Source organism: Myotis davidii, unplaced genomic scaffold (assembly GCF_000327345.1).
Source record: "Myotis davidii unplaced genomic scaffold, ASM32734v1 scaffold217, whole genome shotgun sequence".
Taxonomy (NCBI): Eukaryota; Metazoa; Chordata; class Mammalia; order Chiroptera; family Vespertilionidae; genus Myotis; species Myotis davidii.
Window position 1 is genome coordinate 7,056,005 of NW_006290034.1, and position 22,033 is coordinate 7,078,037.

Genomic DNA, 22,033 nt, shown 5'->3' on the forward strand with positions numbered 1-22,033 from the left:
GTAAAGGAACCCAGAGCAGCTGAAGTAAGAGGTACCTTGATTCATTCATATTCTCTCTCTCTCTCTCTCTTCCCCAATCCAGGTTCCCTAGGCACTGCAGGCCGTGTCTGCAGCAAAACATCTAAAGGGACAGACGGCTGTGAAATCATGTGCTGTGGCCGAGGGTATGACACAACTCGAGTCACCCGTGTCACCCAGTGTGAGTGCAAATTCCACTGGTGCTGCGCCGTGCGGTGCAAGGAGTGCAGAAACACTGTGGACGTCCACACCTGCAAGGCCCCCAAGAAGGCAGAGTGGCTGGACCAGACCTGAACATGCCAATACCTCACTCATCCCTCCACTTCAAACCTCCTGACTCAAAAGCACAAGATCTTTGCATGCACACCTTCCACCACCCTCAACCCTGGGCTGCTACAGCTTCTATTTAAGGACTTGGAGAGTGATCCAGAGGGACTCTGGTTTCCTGGCTGGTTCCTTAGCCCTTGGAAGGAGTTGACAGGGGACGTAAGAAACTGAGCAGCTCCGACTCCCTGCTCTGGAGGCTAGAAGGGAGAGTGGAAGAGGTGTAGGTGTGATATGAGTTGCACTAAAGCATGTGGTCGAGGCTCGTGTCTTCTTTCCCCTGCACTGGCCTACTGACACTTCTGTGTGTACAAGAGGAAAGGTACCCGGAGAGCGCTTCCTTTCGCTCCTACCTGGCTGAGGGTAGATAGGACAGAGATGAAACCACTTATCTCTTCCCTAGATCAGTTTGAGCAGACTGTCTGGTACCCTCCAAAAACCTCTTAGGCTACAACATTCTTTCATTATTGAGAGTTAGATGAGAGTTAGCCACAATGGACAAGGTTCCATTCATATGCTCACGTGTTTCTAAACTGCTGTGTTTTGTAAGGGAAAATATTACATAACTATACAAACATCCATTCTCTTCCCATCTCTCTCTCCTTTTCAGCCTACATCAGACAGCACTACTCCCTGGGCTCACTTGCTGCCTGTTTAAATGAGTGGCAGGCAGTGATAGCCATGCCTAACAGATCATCAGAATACCCTGGAACATCCTGAGAAAGAGTGATTTAGTAAGCCTTGGGGTTGTTTTTAAATTTCCCACGCATTATTCTTATGGTCAGCCACGTTGAAGAAACACCGAGAAAAAGGTATAAGACTTGTGGAGGCGGGAGAGGGCAGCAGTCCTGATCTCGAGGGTCCACAATAGGCCTCCGTGTATCATAAGCAGATCGAGATCTTCAGCTTTGGCAATTTTTAGGAGAGGATCCTAGCCTTTGACGCTGGTAGTGGGATCCCTGACTACGAGGGAAGGAGAGCTGGGGCTTGGAGCCAAAGTGCTGAGCATCTTAGAAAGCAGCCTTCCCCCATTGATTTTCTCCCCCCTCAGCAAGAACTCATCTTTATGTAGCGACTCTCCACGTCCTGGTGATGATGACTGTTATTCCTTCCATGTTTGACTTCTGCAGGGGAGTTCCTTCTATGCTACTACCCACTCCCTAAATCAGCTTGCGGTAGCTGAGTCTCCAGAGGCAAGCTAGAGGATACGAAACGAAGTCTCCAAAACTGTGATGTCCTATTTTTATGTGATTTGAACAGTGGTTATCTCTTCCCGCTGATATCTTAAAGGAGCAGAATACTGTAGAAATTTACAGTTATGACAGACATGGGTTGGAATCACAGCTGTTTTTGATATTTTAAGCAAGAGACTCAAATTCTCTGAGCCTCTACCTTCTCATCTGTAAAATGAGGGTATAACACTATCTCAGATACTGAGCGTAATTACAGCTCCAAACTCTAGACAACAGACACTCTCACCAAAGCCGCTATCTGGTCTCGCCCATCATGACTTAGTTCAGAGCCTTCACCTAAGGACAGTCAAGTACTGACAGCAGGCTGTGGATTCAGGGGCCTACCCGAGGAATTCTGAGTGTAGCCTCCCCCTCTCCCAAGTTCCTCTCCAACATCCCTTGGGGTCCTCTCATGTTTGTGGAACAGCTTCACTCTGCACAGGCAGCAGAAGGAGCCATACCTCTGGGATGGGGGGCAGATTTATTTGGATGATAGGACTAATATTTGTGTAACCTGTGGAGACCTGTGTGGGAGAGTTTGGGGTGGTTTTTCTTTTGGCAAGGGGGTTTGCTCCGATTTCACATCCATTAACACAAAACATGAGCTAGTCAGGGCCCTGTGGTCTGCGGTGAGGGGATGCCTGTGGAGAAATGGGACTGAGTGAGTCAGGCCAGGGGAATGTCTTCCTTGAAGAGTGGAGGCAACTGGATAACTGATGAGCCAATGGTGGGATAAGGGAGGGGGCACGGGAGGGAAGAGAAGAGCTTCTGACATCTTGAGCTGGGATTAGGAGGAGGAAAGCCTCAGTGTAGTGAGAAGGTAAGAGGGTTACAGCAGTCTGAACTCAATAATAGATTTGAATGAATTTCTAAAAGGGTGCTGTCTTGTACGCTGGGCTGCTTGGAAGAGCCTCCGGGCCTGGTTAACCCCTGCTCTCACAGAATATCCAGGTGACCACGTAAGTGATAGCATGGGCCTTCCATGGGACATAAACCTGAGTTAAATCAACTTGTCTCTATTATCTATCTGTTTTCCGTTCTTAGCCCAGGGAGGGAATGGGCCTCTTCTGACATCTAACACTGCTCTATGCTTTTCTCTGGCATCCAAATTCTGATTCATAAAGACCCACATTCTGCATTTTCTTATAATGGTTAGGCGAAGAGTGAGCTGTCCAGAGAGTGAGAGGTTTGAAAAGTGAGGCGGGTAGGGAGAGAAAAGAGGTCCACGTGAGCCCCACCACAGAGGTTATGTGGCTCCGAGAAGGAATGATGGCCAAGCCATTAATTATGCCTCTTATTCCTTAGCTTGCCTGTGCATTCCGATTGGCTTTAGACAACTGGCGTCTATTCTGTGCTATACAAACAGAAACTAATTCATTTGGAACAAGCAGCAAAATAAGGACTTTATTTGGTGTAGTCGGGGCTCCATGTCATTCTGCCACTACTTACTCCCTCGCTGCCTCCAATCTCCCCTCTTGCAGCCCTCCTATCCAACAGCGGTCTGTCCCTCAGATCAGCAGTCTCACGGCCCCTCTCCACTCTAAAGGTAAAAGGCGGGCAGAAAGTGCTATTTGGACACAAAGCTGACTTAAAAGAGGTTATCTCTATCCTTTAAGGAGCTTAGAATCTTTCAGGGAAGGTGTGTGACTGCAGTGCCCCCGCTGCATGCCTGTAGCCAGTTTCTCTTTGGAGCAGTAAGGATGCCAGCCTTCACCGTGCCTTGGAGATCAGAGCCAGCCTGTATTATTGCTAACCTTGAATGACAGCTCTAATCCGTACTCTTCCTCAGAGATGCTGAAAAAATTCAACCAGAGATGTTAGACTATTTAAAAGAATGAAGTCCTGCCTGGCCGTAAGGGTCTGTTTGTGAACAGTCCTGTAGGTCTGACTCATGATCGCTCACTGCCTCATTTCTCTTCCTCCCTGTAGCAGAGAGTAATTTCTTCTCCTTTCTCTCACCTCCCTCAGCAAGAACACCAACTGCTAAGTCCCTGCCAAATTCTCAGGCCCACTCCGGACATCGGTTTAATACAAGAGAGATTATTAGGATTTTTTTCCCCCTCTGATTTTCTGAGGTTTTATTTAAATGCCCTCAGTGGTCATAGGGAGAAGCCCAAGTGAGGACACCGGGGAGAGTATGTTTCTCATCCCTGAGAGGCTCCTGCAACCCAATTACAGCACCAGAGAACAATGTGATGCATTCCTGGGCAGGTCGGTGGGACCCTGGGCGCCTGGGCCTTGTGGAGAGAGGTGCCAGACACAGAGCTCTCCGTAAGCAATCCTGCAGAGCCGCCCCCTGGGTGCAGAGATGAAATACGGGAGAGCTTCACATTACACAGAGACCCCAGCTCACACCTGGTTATTGATGGCCTTGGCGGAGGCCTCTGCCCCCACCCTCCACTTAGGGGTTGCCTGCTACTACGGGGGCTGGGCATCTTTGAAGCAATGTTGAAAAACAAGAGATGCTTCCTTTTCACGCTTAGCCCTCCCAGTCTGCACACGACCAGGAGGATACACATACATATGAGGTGCACATATATGGGCATACATATACAGATATGAACATACACATAGCTTCTCTCATTCTAGTCATCCTCCCCTTTCCCAGAAGCAAAAAATAAAAAAGCAACTAGATTTCAATCAAATTCTCCAAAACTCATACCAACAGCAGAGGTTCAGCTATAACCAAAGAATATTAAAAAGTTACATTATCAACATGCAGGCAGCTGTTTAGTTTGGGGACCAGTTGTACCTGGGGATGGGAGGAGAAGGAGGCAGAAAGGGATGGACAATGGACAATGAGCACCCAAGTGAGGGGTCTGAGACGTCTCAGGGCTGATTCATGCTGGAAATAGTACAGTTCATACTCTGTGTGCTGCGGATGGTGAGGCAGTCTCTGACTGCTCATGCCCTATTGTTCTTAACTCTTGTTAGGTTAGAAGCAGGAGAGCTTTGGGATCCAGAGATGATCTCCCAAGAGAGGTATTGGAGAGGAGCAAGCAGTGGCTCTACTAGGCAAATATGTCACAGTTACTGCACTGAACGGGGCTTTCCCAGAAGATATGATTCTCTTTGGGTGGTTGTCAGGTTTCAGGCAATAGCCAGTGGGGTCTCAGTAATATCCTGTCCCTGCCTCCAAAGGGATAGAAAAAAGGGAGCGTTTATAAGCACTTTTTCCCACTTCCCTTTCATGACTTAGAGGATCTCTAAGCATCTTTGTGGCTATTCCTCATTTACTTAAGATGTTTTAGTCATCCCGGATTTGAGAAAGCAAGGTAAGCATTATTCCTTGGCCCCCTAACTGAACTATCTTGGCTTCAAATTTGCCTTTGCTCACTTCCATTCTGCCTGAGTCTATGGATGGGGCAGCAGGCCACACAGTTCCCTTTCTTTGACCAAAAGGAACTGAAATCTGGTGACTTTATTTCAATACCACCAGCCCCTATAAGCAGGCCTGACTGAACAGAAAGGCTAAACTGAGTGAAGAAAAAAAGAATACAGTTTAATCCACAGCTGTTCTATTTGACATCTTTTTCAAGATAGGGCTTCCCCAAGAATAAATGTGGTACTCGCCCTGGCCAGTGTGGTTCAGTTCTTTGGGTACCGTCTGGTACACCGAAAGGTTGCTGCTTTGATTCCCAGTCAAGGCACATATCCAGGTTGTGGGCTCAATTCCCGGTGGGAGGCATGCAGGAGGCAACCAATGGCTGTTTCGTGCTCACATAGATGTTTTTCTCTCTCTCCCTCTCCTTTCCTCTCTCTAAGGTAATCAATAAAAAAATATTTTAAAATGTGATACTCATAAAAAACATTTTTATATACAAAATGCTTTAGTACATACAGAATTCTCACACCAACTTTGTGAGGTAGAAGTTACATTCACTGTACAGGTACCATTTAGAGAGACTCGGTGATTTCTCCAAGGTCACGTGGATACTGAGTGGCTCAGCCAGAACTCAAACCTAGGGCTTTTGACTTCAAATCCTGTGTGCTCCTCAAAGACTGAGGATGCCTCGGGCTGGAGGCACCAGAGTCCCAGCCCCTCCAGAACAAAGGGTACAAAATATTCTAGGAGGGTACATCTGAGCAGAACTGACAAAAGGAACAGCCTAAGCCTTCTCTAACCTCATCAATGAATCCCCCTTTTGCCATTTCTGCCACATGATCACTAGACTAAGTGCTCCACATTTAATTGTTCTGGCTCTTAGTTCTTTCTATTCCTTTTTACTTCTTCAGATTAACACTTAAAATTTTGTTTTGGTTTTATCTTGTTCTTTTAAAGTGATACTGAATGTAAAGAAAAGCCACGGGCTTTGGGCTTTTAAAGTATGTGTTAGAATTTCCTTTGAGACTTCATTCTTTTTTAAAATGCTGTCAACCGCTGGGCTAGGAAAGTAAAACAGGGAATGACAGTGCTAAAAAGCCATCCTATCCAGGGCTAGATGCTCGGCGTGTCAGCATTTTAAAAAACTCTAACTTAACTCTGGTGCTGTGTCATATATAGAATTTTTTTGATGTTTGCAACGATAGTAAAACAAAGACTTATATTTTTGATATTTATTTTATATATTTAAATGCCATTTAACAAAGAAAAATCAACCAAAAAAATGAGTTCATGTGTCACCTCTGACACACGTGTCATAGGTTCGCCATCACTGTCCTAGGACCTTTGGCCGAGACAGGTAATTTATCTACACGAAGGCAAGGAATATCTACCCTGCAGAGAAACCCCTGAAGATGAGGCAGACAACAAATTTTCACTTGGTCAAAAACTTTTGCAGCTAAACCCTCCCTCCCACCCTCATTCAAAATCTGGACTTTTGTTTAAGTCCAACACCATGACACAAAACAGCTCCAAAAGACGATGTGTACAAGGGGAACCCTTTCCTGTTCAACCCCAGAATGCATTTTGTTAGAGACAGCATAAGCCCTCACATACCCTACCTATCCCACTCCTCACCCCAACTGTGAAGCAGGAGGGAAAGCTGCAGGAACACAGTGCTCATCAATCACAGACCTGGGATGCTACAGCTTCTTGCCCTGGCCCCCCTGGAGCTAGAGGGAGACCGCATGAACACAGTCTACCTATAGGCAGGATTTCTCCCAGAGCAAACCTGACTTTTTGGTACATCGATCTTGGCTCTCACTGCTCTCCCTGCTTTCCACCCCCACTGCCTCCGCATGTGGGCTCAGAAGTCATCATCTAAAGAATTCCATTGCTCACCTCCTGCATAGCAGCACAACCCCATGAGGCCACACACCAGATGGAGGGGATAAAAGTACGAGGTCATGGCTTCTAGCAAGAGGCTTTTTCTTAAACTAACCCTGACTCCTGGAAGAGAGGCAGAGCAGGAGAGTGTCGGGTGAGCTGCTGCCGACAGCAGCTTCATAGGTCGTGTGTAAAAAGGAAGGAAAGAGCTAACTTGTCTTTCAGTGGAAATTTCCCCACTCCCACCTCAGACCTACTCCTGGCCTCACATCTGCTTCCAGAAGGTGTCTGAGTAGAAGACAGAGAATGTCAAACCAAAGGGTTAAATCCTCCCCAACTGTAGGGACCTCTCCAGCAGGCTGCCACACACATGCTGAGGTGGAGGCCAAGCCTGATTCTCCAGGAATGTAGCTATGAGGGAAAGGGAAGGGGAAAGGGTACGGAAAGTGGACTAAAGCTCAGGGGAACCTGAAAAGGTTGTCAGTAGGACTTCAAAATGCTTGTGTATAATAAACAACGAAAATGGGATGGAGGAGGAGCATCAGTCCCAGAATCATCATGCTGCCAGGTGGCAGTGTATTGAAGCAATAATTACAAAGAAACAGTTTCAGTAACCGACTGAGAAGTCTCAGAATACAGGCATCAGGAGAATGATCCTAATCAGGCTTTCTACAAGAGATGGCTTCTGAGTTGGATTTTTAAAAGATACGGTATGGACAGGTTGAGGGCAGTCAGAAACACATTCTAAATAGAAGGAACTGGTTTATGCTGAAACTTAGAAGCAAGAATGTGCAAGCAATATATAAGGAATTTCAAGCAAGTACATATTATATACACTGGGGAATACAGAGAAATTAGAATGCTGAGATCAGGACTTAAATAATGTGAGGTGCCTGCATGTGCCTAGACTGTCAATAGTTCAGTCCCCTACAGAGACACACAGCATCTTGATCTATGTCAGTAAACACCAGGGCACCTGTGGGAAAGCACAGATGAGTCCATTTGTTACACATACAGAGACTAAAGGAGAGCTACCCTGGAAAGCCCACAAAATGTGAAGTATCATTAACTACAGCCCACTAGCATTTGAGATTCTGGGCTAAATAGATATCAAATATCCTATCCAGAATTGTGATGCATTAATGTAGGTTTACAGGCCCAGAACCTGGCATAAATCAAGCCCAACTCTTAAGAAACTGAAATGTAAAAAAGGAATAATTTAATACAGAAAATAGACGCTTCTTTCCCTTACTCCCAGCCTTACAACATGACAGGTCTCCTATGCCCTGGGCACACTGGACTTTCGTGGCTGACAAACTCATCTGACTTGAGGCCAGTGACCCTGAGGAGGGCTCTGAAAGAACTTCAGGGACTAAAAACCAGTTCCCTAATCAGAGGGAGACAGTTCTCGTGCACTATACAGGCCACTAGAGCAGCAGCCAAAGACAAGGCAAATTCCAATTTCATGACTTTCAATTAGGTCCCTGGCTTCCTGCATTGTTGAAGATAAAGCAGAGCTATTTATTAGGTGTCTGCAACACTTCCTAACTGAACTTCCCTAACCTCTGAGGACAAAAACCACAAGGGCAACCTGTTCTTTCACAGCCCTTTCCTGGTGCCACTTTCAGAAGCAGAATATTGGGATGTATATTTTATATTTATAAATATTAAATAAGCCAAAAGGTGAGTAATAGCCTAAGTTTCTGCTTTACTAACTGGCACAATTTGGTGCTGGAAGGGAGGCAGCCACTTAACATCAATAGCATTTGTTGGTATCATCTTAGTTTTTTTCCTCCTTTCCTAGGCAGATTATAAAAGGTGATTTCTGAAACCCTTCACAATAGAAAAGCTCAAGGGTTTACATTCAACTGTGACACAACTGAATTCATTAAGAAGCATGTTTCAGGTTGCACTATAATTTCCCTATGTAACATAAACCTATGGAATCTGACATAAGCTGATTGCTCATGCTGGTTATTTTATTTACATTTCTGAATGGAAGGGATTTCAATACTCATAAAATATCTAACTGACTTATTATTTTTCATCTGTTCTCCCCGAGCAGCTATTATAAAATAGGCATAGAGACAGAAGGCTCAACTTGTATGACTGGTTAAGTAAGCAACCAGGGAGAAGTTATTGCTCAAAAGCAATTTTTCAAAAATTCAATAAGGAGCTTGGCGCCAAACAAGAGATATGGTTATTCTCAATGCCATCTGAAAGATAAACGTTAAGTGACTATATTCGTGATCTCTGTCCAACCGAGACCTATGGGAGTAGGTGGTAGCTTCACAGGAACTCAGGGGCCCAGAGTTACTCAAGTCTTCCTGTAGACCTAGTACTAGAAGACATGGCCTGGTGTAAATGGGACACAGATGAATGGGGAGAGTGGGATTCTTCTTGCAACCCCGAAATATAAATGTGCTTTTATGACATTCCCCCTATGAAAAGGGAGAAATGTCCAAGATGCAGAATTGACCAGCAAAATTCAGCTTGGAAGAGAGGGACAGGAGCCTTATTTTAGTCTCTTAATCTAATAGCCTTTCATTATTTCTTAAAATTAACATGATTTGTGCCTATTTTCAGAACCCGTGACTACTGGACGAATCTTTGACATTAGCAGTGGGCTCTGGGAAATTCTGAGTGGTTCTTTCCCATTCTCTCTCCTCAGGGCCATGTAATTGTAGTCTTAACTTTTGCTAGCCCATCCTGCTCACAACCTCGTCACACTGCTTCATTTTCTAAACCAGGATGGCCCTTGGCCCTCATTAACCTGTCATTATTAACAATGAGAAGATATAAAAGAGAAAGTTGAAGATGTATAAGTATGAAGGTTTTTGCCTTATGGCAGCTACTGTGTGAATCTGAGGCAAGACCTTTCTTATTTAAATTTTGAATTGTGGAGTGTTTAATTTTTGATAAATTCTAAAATTTAGATAAATATAATGAATATCACAGTTTACAAAAAACATTGTAAAGATGAAAGTCCTCTTTCTATCTCCTCTTATTTGACTGAAAGGAATTCTAACCAAATAAATTCTTCTAAAAGGAAAAGTCTTCATGAGTCTAAATTGACTTTTTGGGTCACTAAATCTTGTGTGAGGCACGTGAAAATAACTCATTGGTCACTTCTCCTCAAAGGAATAAATATGCAAAGATGAACTAATCTATTGTTGTGCAGCAGCCTCTGTCTTATACTGATACATCTCCTGACTACCTCAGACCGCCGACACTAGACTATGAGTTACTTGTGAACTAGGATTGTATTATGTATTTCGCAAAGGTGCCCAATAATGATCTTTTCATTGAATGAATAAATGAACAAACAAATTCATTAGTATTAACATCTAAATATAATGAATTCAAATGTCAGAATAATCGTCACCATATTACAGGATGTTCTAAAACAACAGTTAACATATTTTTCAATGCTGAGGCTCTTGAAAAACTAAATTTTAAAAACAAATTAAAATAAGCTCTATTGGAGTCCTCCATTCAATAAGCCAATACTGAAAGAAGAATTTTTTCAGGGTATCCAGGATGAACTGCATGTTCTAATGCAGTTTTTTTTTTTTAAAGGAGGTATTACAATAGCTAAAGTACACAAAGAGCAAATTAATAAGAGAAGTCTACAAAGTTATGTCTTAGTTGAATTAGAGTCCCTGGACTTCCCATAAGAGCTAAATCCCAAAAGGATCAGAGTCAAGTAAATAAAAAATCCAGCTGAATTTTATCAGAGGGCAAAGTTTCAATTCTGAGTACCCCAGCAACGCAGGAGGAATTATGTGTGAGATTAGTAAAGTGCCTTCATCCACACCCCAGCCAGAGAACATTCTTCTATCTCACTGTGACTGCAGGGAAAACAGCAGTGTATTTGCCTGCCAAGAATAGCTGCAGCTATTCTCTAGATAGGAGCTTACCAACACGGAGAGATTAAAATTTAATTGTAAAGCTGCTGCTACCTGGGAGTAAAAGCTTGAACTCTGGCTTCAGAAATAAATTGGGACTCCAGCATAATGAGTAGATGAAAACAATAGCTGGAGTGTCACTAATAAAGAGTGTGAAAACATGCTCCCTTCCTAAATTCTTCCCCAAACGCCTCTTTCTCTGTGTATCGTATGGTAATGTGCAAGAGTGCTCAATGGGAACACAGTCCTTTGCTATACTTTGAACAGTACATTAACATTTTGTTTCCAGAATGCTTGAAATTATAGGATGAGGTCAGAGGGTGGTTATGTGGTCTGAATTTCCCTATCAGTTCTCTTAATTTTGTTGAGCATCATCTGAAGCCCAAATAATTTATTTTCTTGAAGTTGACTGTCAAGATGGACCTGAGGCAATCTTAATGTTATTACAGAACTAAGAGAGGTAATTTAATTTCCCCTCAAATTCAGATAGAATGCCATTAACACCCAATCTTTTATTTAGGCCTTCTCAGCATTAAGGAACACACCTAAGTTTACCACCTATTGGTATAACTACTAGCTACTGAAAATTCCCAATTTAGCAAAAAAAGCCCAAGTTATGATATTTTAAACCAAAAGGTTTATTCTGCTCAGTTAACATCCCCCATGATCCTTCCCAAACTAACCCTTTGATTTTGAAAGAAGAGTGATATATATTTCTACTCTATATTAAAACTTTTTTGACCATTTCAGAGAGTTAATCAAATTCTCTCTGAATCATTACAAACTGATGCCTATTGCTGCTTTAGCATTACTGTACATTTTTGACAGGAGGGTGGCATTCTCGGTGTATGTGACGTAAATGACCAAACAGTTCTTTAAGTGGCTTGCTAGCAAGAACAAAAATGAAATGAGAAGGAATCAGTTTGAAAGACAGAAAAGCAAATGTGCATTCTTTAAAGTATCCGAGTTCATCAAATGAGCTTATACTATGAAGAGTTCTGTAGGCAGCTTATTTGTCTACTTATGTCTCTGCCTTTGCAGTGAACATTTTTGCACCAAATGCCTTTCTACTTTCTGACAACCCAGTTCAGCCTCTTCATTTAAAACTGTTCTCCACATTAATCTCCAATAGGAAGACTTACCTCTCTATAAAAACCATTTTGCTATCCCCACTCCACCATTCTGTATCACCATTACTGTATTTGGTTTAAAAGTTATTCTTTTTTACTTGTTAAGTTGTGAAGTGAAATATTATTGAAACAAAGCATATATACCATGACTATAGGGCTATCTATTGTGTGATTTCAAGCAAATTGCTTAACTTTAATGACTCAGACTTCCCTATAACATTAGAAGATCACAATGTGTCCTCCAATGGCTCAGGTAAGAATAAATGAGAATATAAGTATACCTCTTTAAGGAAAAGATAATAGCTAATTAAGTCCAAATTATTCTTGGTTTGGAATTGAAATACATTAAGTAGTCATACTAATGTAGTTCTTTCGAGCATTAGAAATTTGATTGGTTGGGGAAGGAGCTAAATTCCATTCAAGGAAAAAGTTAAAAACTGTCCTTCAAGGTTATTGTTTTCTGTATCCCATTATTTTCTCCATTTAGAGGACTATGCTGAGTCTCCAAAAAACAAAGATGTTTTCTAAAACAAAAATCAGGAGGTTTCCTAATGTGATTCTAATATCACTAGTGTCATGGACTTGGAATGAGTGATTTACATCAGAATCTAAGCACAGTTCTTCTAAAAATGGCTATACAGTCCATTTGCCCACATGGTAATGATTAAGCAATAAATGTATTAGTAGCAGTTACTACAGGATGTCCTACACTTTGGCACTGAGACTTTTACTTCCAGGGGAAAAGATAATTAAATATACTGCCAAATAAATTCAGGGAGAGCTTTTGTGAACATCATACTTAACAGACACATGTTAACAAGGTAAGAGGGTGCTTTCCATAAACTTCAAACCTGAATGAAACCCTGGCGAAGGGATAGAGACTTGCATTGAAAAGTTCATTGTCCTATCTTTTATTCTTTATTTTTCCTTTGAAAAGAAGAGTTCACATTTAGAAAATTTGGATGAAGAAGAACATGAGTGATTTCACTAATTTCTCACTCTGGTTCTTTTTGAAAAACAATGAGAAGGAAGCATGAGAACTAATACCCTTAGAGAAAATAGAGAACATTTTTTCTCTTGCTACAGATATGTCAGTTAATAAATAAAATCAAAAGTGGAATATACCAGACTGCCCAAATAAAGACTTCAGTGGCACTAACAATAGAACAAAAATTAAGATTCTGATCTGTCACACAGTAGATTCATTTTATTATCAGGATAGTCTTTGGGAAATGCCTCAGATATATTGCTGTGGAAACAGCATGGCTATAGAACAATATTTTACAGGACTATAGGCTTGGTAACAATTCAAGATATTTAAAAAACTATATCAGTTCTTATGACTTAAAAAAATTTCATAGCTTTGAAAAATAATCAATTTTCAAACAAAGTAAAGAAACTTATCTTCACTTATTGTCAGTTTAATTTCTGCATGTGGCCCTATGTATTTAATAAAGAAAAATACAACTATCATGTTTTTAATATTAATAAATGAAGGCAGATGGAGAATATAAAAATGTTTTTTTATATTTCATGTCACTTCTAATGACAATGGAAAATTAAGAACCTTTAAAAATAGTATTTTTTTTCTACTAGTATATATCAACATATAGTTATAATTTTCTATCAACTTCCCTAGTTATGAGGACAATCTTTGTCCTGGAAAAATAAGAATAGTGAACAAACCTCAAACATTTTGATCACTATGCAGTAAAAGATATTTTGGCATTTATAACTGCTTATTATCTTTTAAAATGTAATTTTGGGAGAAAAATGTTAATTATTTTTGGGCAGGGGCTGAAGAAATCCCAGTGAGACATTCTGTAGAGAGGTCTTTCGTTAGTGTAACATCTGACCTTCTATATCTTTGGAAATCATGCAACTTGGCTAATGTAGTCCTTAAAAAATTAATCAAGTAGATTGTTAGGCCTGAGTTACAGTGGAGCCAGCCAATTATGAGTTGCTCAGAAATTCATCACTGGCATGTCCAACTACATTTTCCTACATAAAGATTAGTAGAAATATGTGAAGACAGGATCCATTCCCACCCCAGCACAGTGTTCAGTGAAACAAATTTCAACAATGTTTTCCCTTAGCAGAAACAAACAATTTATTTGGGAATTTTCTTGATTCCTGTCTTTACTCATAACACCGTTTATGTTTTGTTTTGTTTTTGCCAACATTGCAAAGGCTGCCCTATTTAGTTAAAACTAAACCAGGGATTTTTATATGCAAACACACTTCTGAATTAAGAGCACCAAAGTCACATGCCACAAGCCTGAATTCATCACTGTTACTGAAATCCCCAAAGACCAACACTATCTTTTCACTGCTGCGATAACGCCCTCCCAAGGCTTACTGAGAAGAAAGCCTGGATGCAGTAGAGAAATGAAAGGAGCCAGAGTAGGTGAAGATTGGTTCTCTAAGGAGAGGACAGTGCTGCTCTTGCACAAAGAAGCTCCTTTCAGATAAGCAGAATCAGATTCCAGTCCACTTGTTTGCTGGCTACCCTTACTTTGAACTCTCATATTTAACCCAGCAGGCTTCAAAGCAGGTGAGAAAGTGACCTACCACTTAAAAGCAATTTTTCCTTTTTCAGGAATTCTGGCCTTGGAGAATATCAGCTCTAATATCAGCACATTCCACATCTCCAGGGATTTATGCAATTTTTTCATTGCCGTATGTCTAATGTCAAGTTTTATCTCAGCCAGGAAAAATAAACCAGAAAAAAAAGTCCTAGCTCACAGAAAATGAGGTCTTATTCCACATTATTTTATTCTACCATATAAAAGGAGAAAGGGAACTAAAATCACGAACCACGCCATTGGTTCCCTTCCATTTATCAAAATCTGATGTGCAGTGTGGGTTATTAAAAATCATTGTTCCCTAGTGTCTTGCTTTGAGAAAAAGCAATCTTTGTTAACAAATTCATTTTAACAAATTCAAACTGAATTGACTCTAGCATGTACGCTAATATGAAAAGATATTAGAAGAGGGAGAGACAATGGTGACAACTAAGGAAATTTACTTAAATCGCTTTGCCTTACTAAACAGAAAAGCAGTATGTTTCACAGAAAAGTCTTCATTCATTTCTACTATATCTGACTTAATTGAAAATCCTAACAAAGGCAGTTTGAAAACTTACCAATAGATTCTATTCTATGAGACATTTGCCATGGCTAGGAGTTGAAACATTTTTCCACTTTCTGTGGTCCACATATATACTTATAAGGTACCAGAAGTATAGCACTAACAATATTGTTTACAGATTTACACTGCAGGAAATGCATTTTGAGTTTACTATTAGTACATAGCTCCCCAAAATGTGAAAGGGGTAGGGTCTCCTACTATAGCTGCGCTTTGGTAATGATGATGACAATGACAGTGGCGACAACAGGTAACACCTAGTTTTTACTATGGGCAGACACGGTTCTAAACACTTGACATATTTTAAACACATTTAACCCTCACACACAGAAAAGACCCTGTGAGGTAGTACTATTCTCACTTTACAGTGAGGGGAGAAAAAGTTAATTAAAGTACTCAACGTTGCATAGCCAATAAGTGTCAGGGTCAGAATCAAAGAAAAGCAGTCTGGTTCCAGAGCCTCTGCTCATAACCACTCAGCAATCCTGATCCTGCCCCTTCTCTACCTTGAAAAGGTGGTACTAACCAGGTGTTCTAAAATCCTCTTTTGGGGGGTAAAGTCAAGCAGGGCTTCTCGCTTTAATATGCATATAGGATGGCCTGGGGATCTTGTTAAAATGCTGATTCAGGCAGTCTGGAGTGGTGCTTGAGATTCTGCAATTCTAACAAGCTCCTGGGTCATCAATGGTGATGCTCCCAGTGCAGAGAACAAACTTTATTAAGTGGTGAAGATGTAGGATGTGAACCTCTTGTTCTCTTTCTGGCTGGCTGGCTATTTAGTCATTTATAGGTTATGTCTATATGCTGGAGACTTTCCATACCACAATCATTTTCCATCTATTCTTAAATGGAACCTGCCCTTAAAACTGCTGCATACTGAATATTGGTTTGCAGGTAATTTCAGTAAATACTTAGCTTTTAAGAACTTAAAACATATATATGAAAACCACAGGGACTGGTTGTAAAAGTTTGCTGTTGGGCACATTTTTAACACTATATATCACCAACTCTACAAATACCAGAAGATAGAAAATAAACGCCTATTCGTTGTTCATCAACCAGAATCATTGTGAATTAATATCTTTTGGCCTAAAAAAGGAGCTTCCACTTTAAAATCATAATAATTCATTCTCAGACGCTGCTAGAAGAGTGCTAAGGAGCTTGTGCTATGCAATCTTCAAGGCTCTTCTAGTACATCCGTGATCTCAATAAAGGCAAAAACTACCTATTAATACCAATGGACAGAGCTGATGATGAGTACACTCCACATTAATTTTAGCCAGTGCCTCATGGAAGTACACCACTAACATCTGCCACATCTCTACTCCAGACTGTACATCTCCCTCCTCGCTCTAGTTCACCTCCTTCCCACTGCCCCAAGACAAACCCAGTATTGAAGTAGCTCTCCCATTGCTTGTCTATGGTCTCAAATGCGAGCTGCATATTTTTTCCAGTTGCTAAATGGGTGGGATTCCCTTTCTAGGCCATTTTTTCCATGCCAGATTACACAGTAAGGTCATTTCAGTTTGAGATGCACTCACTCAATCAGCACCACTGCATACAACAGAGTTATGGTATAATCACTAAGCTTCCTCTTTACACCAAAAGAAAAGAGGATAGTCAGCTTCCAACCCAAATATCTATAATCCCTGAACAACAGAGAAAGTCATTCTTCTTCAAGCTTGACCCAAAATCAAGTGTGGTCTCAGACTCCTAGGCCTACAGCCAGTGGCAACTTAACACATTATACAGTTGACCTTCAGGGGAAAAGGGAAACCAGTGCTCTTACTACTGGTGCCAGAAGAAAACCAACTAATCTTTAAGGCACAGAACAAACTATTCTTAAGGCAGGAAAAGAAATTGTGAGGAAACAGGGAGTTCAAATGGAGGTATTTACAGAAAAATATTGAAATCACATTACCAAGTAAGGGCTAGTGTTTCTATGGTTCTCAGTGCTCTTCTATTTGGGAATAAATGAATCATCATTTTCTTTTTAGGTTTGAACTCTTATTACCTGGTAAAAATGCAAAGATGTACAAGAAAGACACATTTTTTTAAAAGGCTTAGAGACTTAACAAGAATTCTCTTTGGTAATTTTACTTTGAGCCAGTGATAGTAATTTATAAGTTTATGTAGAAGAGTAAATAACCATGGGAGACCCTCTGTAGAATCAGTCCTCAAGTACTTCCTGGACCTGCATAAGGAAATGGGGAAGTAGCTCAAAACCAAAGGGTAAAAATAAAAATAAAGGTCTACACATGGTTCTACACTCCAGGGCGCGGAAAGTCAATAAGAACATGCAGATGCTATAACAGGGAGAACCTCTGAGTAAAGAGGCACATCTGTGCCCAGTGTGAATGTCCTAACTGTCCCATATTACTTACTTATTCTCCTTCTTAGTCGCACTCTTGAATTGAAAGTTCAGCAAATACTTAGAACTAATAATTTCATTTAAATGGAAAAATCAAATGGCTTGTTTATAAAATAGGAATTTTTTTAAATGCCAAGAAAATATATTTAAAAGAACTGGATTATTCTTTAGCTAGTAACAAGTGCTATGTATGTTTACTACCAAACGTGATCTACAAAGACCAACTTTATAATGTTATGCCATTGTTTTCTTCAAACTTTTAAGCAACAAAAATATAGCTCAAATCACCGAAAATTTGTTTGACATATTTATGGCAGCAAGTTTACAAATCAATTCCTGTAATTTACTATAACAAGTATCATCCACCATACAACTGGTTTAGCACAAACACATTAGAGATGGTTTTTTGTGTGTTTTACAAATGCTCTACACAAGTCCTTGAGATCATACTTACAGCTTTAGCAAAAACACCCATGATTTCAGGAAACTGGTGTGTGAGAAGAGCTATCATTGCTGTAGAAGAACACAGTCCTGCTGTGAAATAGATGAAAAAAGGAAGCTCCTTCTTTGGGTAAACAGATACTTGATGAAAGGCTGCAAGGGAGAAAAGGTAGAAGTAGATTTTATTTAAGACTAGAGTGTAAGCCAGTTTTAATATTTTCAAGCAAAATCTATTATCTAAAACTAAAAAGAAAATTAATTAAAAAACAAAAAAGAACAAGAAGTCTCTGGCTAAGCAAGGTAGAAAAAAGTTATCCATTATTTATTCCAGTATCCACAGGGTATCCACATAGCCAGAGGACTGTGCTGGCCACTGGGAATAGGATGGCATCGTGGGAAAGAACACTAATTGTAAAGTCATGCTGAGGTGGTTCTGAAAAAGAGCTTTGTCACTTATTAGCTGTGTGATCTTGAATAAGTTGCTAAACCCTCTATTAGTTGCTAAGGAGTTGTTATGATGAACATTGTAAGCCCTTAATAAATGTAAGTTATTATAATTCTTGCTCTTTGGGAACTCAGAGGGGAGTGTAGAGATCAAGAGACAGACATGTGGTTGGAGATTTTCCAAACCATCAGTTATTTATTTCACCCAGTTATTCTATACTAGAGGCCTGGTGCACGAATTCATGCACGGGTGGGGTACCTCTGCCTGGCTGGCGTCAGGCCGGTGGCCAGGGAGGGCTCCAGGGCATGTCTGGCCCCATCTTGCCCAGTCCCCATTGGCTGGACCCCAGCAGCAAGCTAACCTGCTGGTTGGAGCATCTGCCCCCTGGTGGTCAGTGCATGTCATAGTTACCAGTTGGTCAACCACTTTGTTGGACACTTAGCATATTAGGCTTTTATATATATGGATGTGGCATCCATTGAGCAGTATAAAAATTGAACTAGAATACCAAAGCCCAAGGATTCTGGACATAAATGAAATCCCGTGTCTTATTTTACCACAAACATTTACTCAGGTATTACTTTTCTAATAATTGGGTATTTCATTACCAATAGTATTCAAGTACTTATATTTTATTTGAAATTTGAAAATACTTGTATAACAATGCTAAGATGAGCCTATGACAATGCTTGACACACAGTAGGTGCTAAATAAATGTCTGTTGAACTAAAAGCTATTGTGCAACTTCATTAGTCCAGGAAGTTAACTGCTCAGAGCTGGACACAAACCCAAGGAATTCCTAATGTAATATCCTACATAAGTAAGGGATGACTAATTCAGTGCTGAATCAAGGTCAGCTATAAATTTCACTTTTTAAACATAATGATTCACAGAGCATATTACACCTAAGTTTCCTTCAGTAGACATGATATTTTTAGGTCCTATACTATATTCAGAAAGTATAGACCCAAAACCAAACTCATTAAAAATCCAAAAAATGTCCAGGGCCTTGAGTCATGTTTAAAGTGAAAGCACAACAAATCTGACTTTTAAAAAAATTATAAACATTAGAAGCTGTGGACAACACTATGCTTTCAGCACCCAAAAAATAGCATTCCCTTATGCCCCATCCCTCAGCCATGAGAGGCCAACCTCTTCCAGCAAACTACGAGAACCAAACCATGGTATTCTCAAAGATGGGAAAAAATACTTACCAATTGTTAAGTATACCAATGGCTACTATAATTGCTATCATTTGAGATACAGTAAAATTAATATTAATTAAACTGTACAGCATTTTATGGTTTACAAACTGCCTTTTCATTTATATTACTTTTATATCTTTTAATGTAAAAGTAATATAAATTACTAAGAAACAGATATTATTCCCACTTTATAAGGTAGGAAACTGTATAGCTTTATTAAGATAACTTCCTGCCGAAACCGGTTTGGCTCGGTGGATAGAGCGTCGGCCTGCGGACTGAAAGGTCCCAGGTTCGATTCCGGTCAAGGGCATGTACCTGGGTTGCGGGCACATCCCCAGTGGGAGATGTGCAGGAGGCAGCTGATCGATGTTTCTCTCTCATCGATGTTTCTAACTCTCTATCTCTCTCCCTTCCTCTCTGTAAAAAATCAATAAAATATATTTTAAAAAAAAAAGATAACTTCCTAAAATATGAGATTTTTATACTGTAGAAGAGACCTAATTATTTATTTTTTGATTGCTTTCTATAGATTCATTTCAGTCAATGTTTAGCTAATACATCAATATAATGGATGACTAGTACAGAAACACTCCCTTGGAAGTAAGTTCAAATTTCATCACTGGCTTGTAGAGAAAAATTTATCAGGAGGCATAAAAGACAACCAAAGAGCTATGTGAACTAAGGGAATAGTTCAAGTCTGAACTTATGAGGCTCATAGCAAATTCCAGAATGCTGTAAGTCATATCAAGGTTGAAGGAGAATTGAAAACAAAAAATATTAAGTACTCCTGAGTATTAGAACTCCACATTATTAAAAATGTGTTCATTCTACCATAGTCAGAGACAGGAAAAAATACTCTAAGAACACACAATATAATATATGCCTGGAATTTGCATATGAGTCGCACCCTAGAAATAATAAAGTGCTGCCAAGAAGCGAACTGTCTGTTCTTATAGCCTATGGCTCTGACAATACATGATAATAACCCTGGTTTTAGTCATATAATTACTATGTAAAGTTGGCCTCATATCAGGTAACCTTTGTGATGATTTGGGGGACATTATTTTAGGCTAAATGTATTAGCTTAATATAATACACTCTTAAATACTGATGCTCCATAATTAAAAACATGTTTCTTTGCCTTAAATATCTTTGTTCCTGTTAAAATGGAAAAACAGTAATAATTACTACCACCACCATCCTAGGATAGAAAATTTCTCACCCATGACCTGCTAATTGCTAAAGTCAATGGATTCTTCTCAGTAATTACGTACCTTACTTAATCTCTCAGATACTCCTCCTCACTTGGAAATATTTTCCTCCTTTTAGTTTCTAGGATATCAGCTTCTGGCTCTTGTCCTGTCTCTCTGACCACTCCTTCACACTGAACCTTCCAGACTCCTTATCAGTCACTCATTCCTGAGACATTTTTGTGCCCTCACGGTTCCACCCTTAGTTTACTTCTCACTCTATAGTTTCCCTTAGTGATCTCGTTTATGCCTAGAAAATTATGACTGTGTAATAAAATATTTCATTTTAAATGAACATGTATATGTGTCTATATAGGTGAGATGTAATACGTGCAACATACTCAAAGTCTGAACTCATTTACTCCCCTACTCCTATTCCCAAACCTGCTCCTCCTGCTATATGAAGGATTTACCATCCAAGTCTCAAGTCACCCGAGTCAGATTTAGGAGTCATCCCTGACCTTGGAGATGTAGGCATCCCCCATTCCAGCTTCCTAATAATCTATTCCATACATACAGCACTCAACTCATTGTTTATCAGTCTTTCTATTAACCTGTGTTCAGAGCAGGCTAAGGAAGAAAAGGTACTAATAATTAACATTTCTATTGAGTACTTATAATGATCTTGGCATGTTTATAAGAATAAATTAATAAACATGACTAATTCAAGTAATATTTCTTGAAAATCAATTTTATGGTGATTGTTACAGAGATACATAGAGGGACAATAAAGAGAATCCTGGCTTTCAAGCTTAAAATCTAGAAGGGGGAGATTAAGAAGTACACAAAGTACTTTGATAGTTCAAAGAAAGAAGACATAACTTATTTATCTCAGAGCATGGAGGAAAATAAAAAACCCTGGAAGAAAAATATCAGCACACCCAACTTCTACAATCTCTCCTAAATTGTCATTTGTCTGTTTGAACTTCTCAGCTCATTAAGTTTGAGGCTTGTGAAACGGCAATTTTCCTCCTTAGACTTCAATTCTAATGGCTCCAGAATTGTAAAAACTGTGGCACAGGTTTAAATCATATAAGGAAACATGGTACTAGTGTTTACTAACCTTCAGGTTTACTGGTTAAATCATAAAAAGAAAAGTTTAATAGAAATTTATCAGTTCACTGAGAAAAACAGTGAGTGGATGATACGGACTGAGACAAAAAATATAGACTATTCTTTTGAGAGTCCAGCTTCCTGACAGCAAGAACGAGACAGAAATGCTCTCAGCGTTATAACCCTACACAGTTCAGGTTCTTCTCCTAACTTTTCGACTGCTCTTTTTAAAATTGGGAAGTGTAGTCAATCCAAATTCATTTTTCTTTGTAAAGACTGCTTTGTCTATTCTGGGTCCTT

The 22,033-nt window shown here is 40.0% G+C and overlaps 2 protein-coding genes across 9 annotated transcripts in view; one reads left to right on the plus strand and one right to left on the minus strand.

Annotated features, from left to right (window-relative positions):
• The window catches only part of WNT2B (wingless-type MMTV integration site family member 2B), a 12,160-nt gene extending 11,080 nt beyond the window's left edge, over positions 1–1,080 (plus strand). For both annotated transcript variants that reach the window (XM_006763136.2, XM_015563450.1), the window contains exon 5: positions 83–1,080. In XM_006763136.2, the coding sequence (XP_006763199.2) occupies positions 83–312 (230 nt within the window). In that variant the 3' untranslated portion in view covers positions 313–1,080. The remainder of the gene's footprint in view (positions 1–82) is intronic.
• Positions 1–22,033, minus strand: part of ST7L (suppression of tumorigenicity 7 like) — a 116,345-nt gene that overhangs the window by 41,173 nt on the left and 53,139 nt on the right. For 5 of the 7 annotated variants that reach the window (XM_015563448.1, XM_015563449.1, XM_015563445.1 and 2 more), the window contains one exon: positions 17,794–17,933. In XM_015563448.1, coding sequence (XP_015418934.1) covers positions 17,794–17,933 — 140 coding nt within the window. Of the gene's footprint in view, positions 1–7,528; positions 7,760–17,017; positions 17,163–17,793; positions 17,934–22,033 lie in introns of those variants that run through there. The other 2 variants (XM_015563447.1, XM_015563446.1) reach the window with 2 other exon arrangements.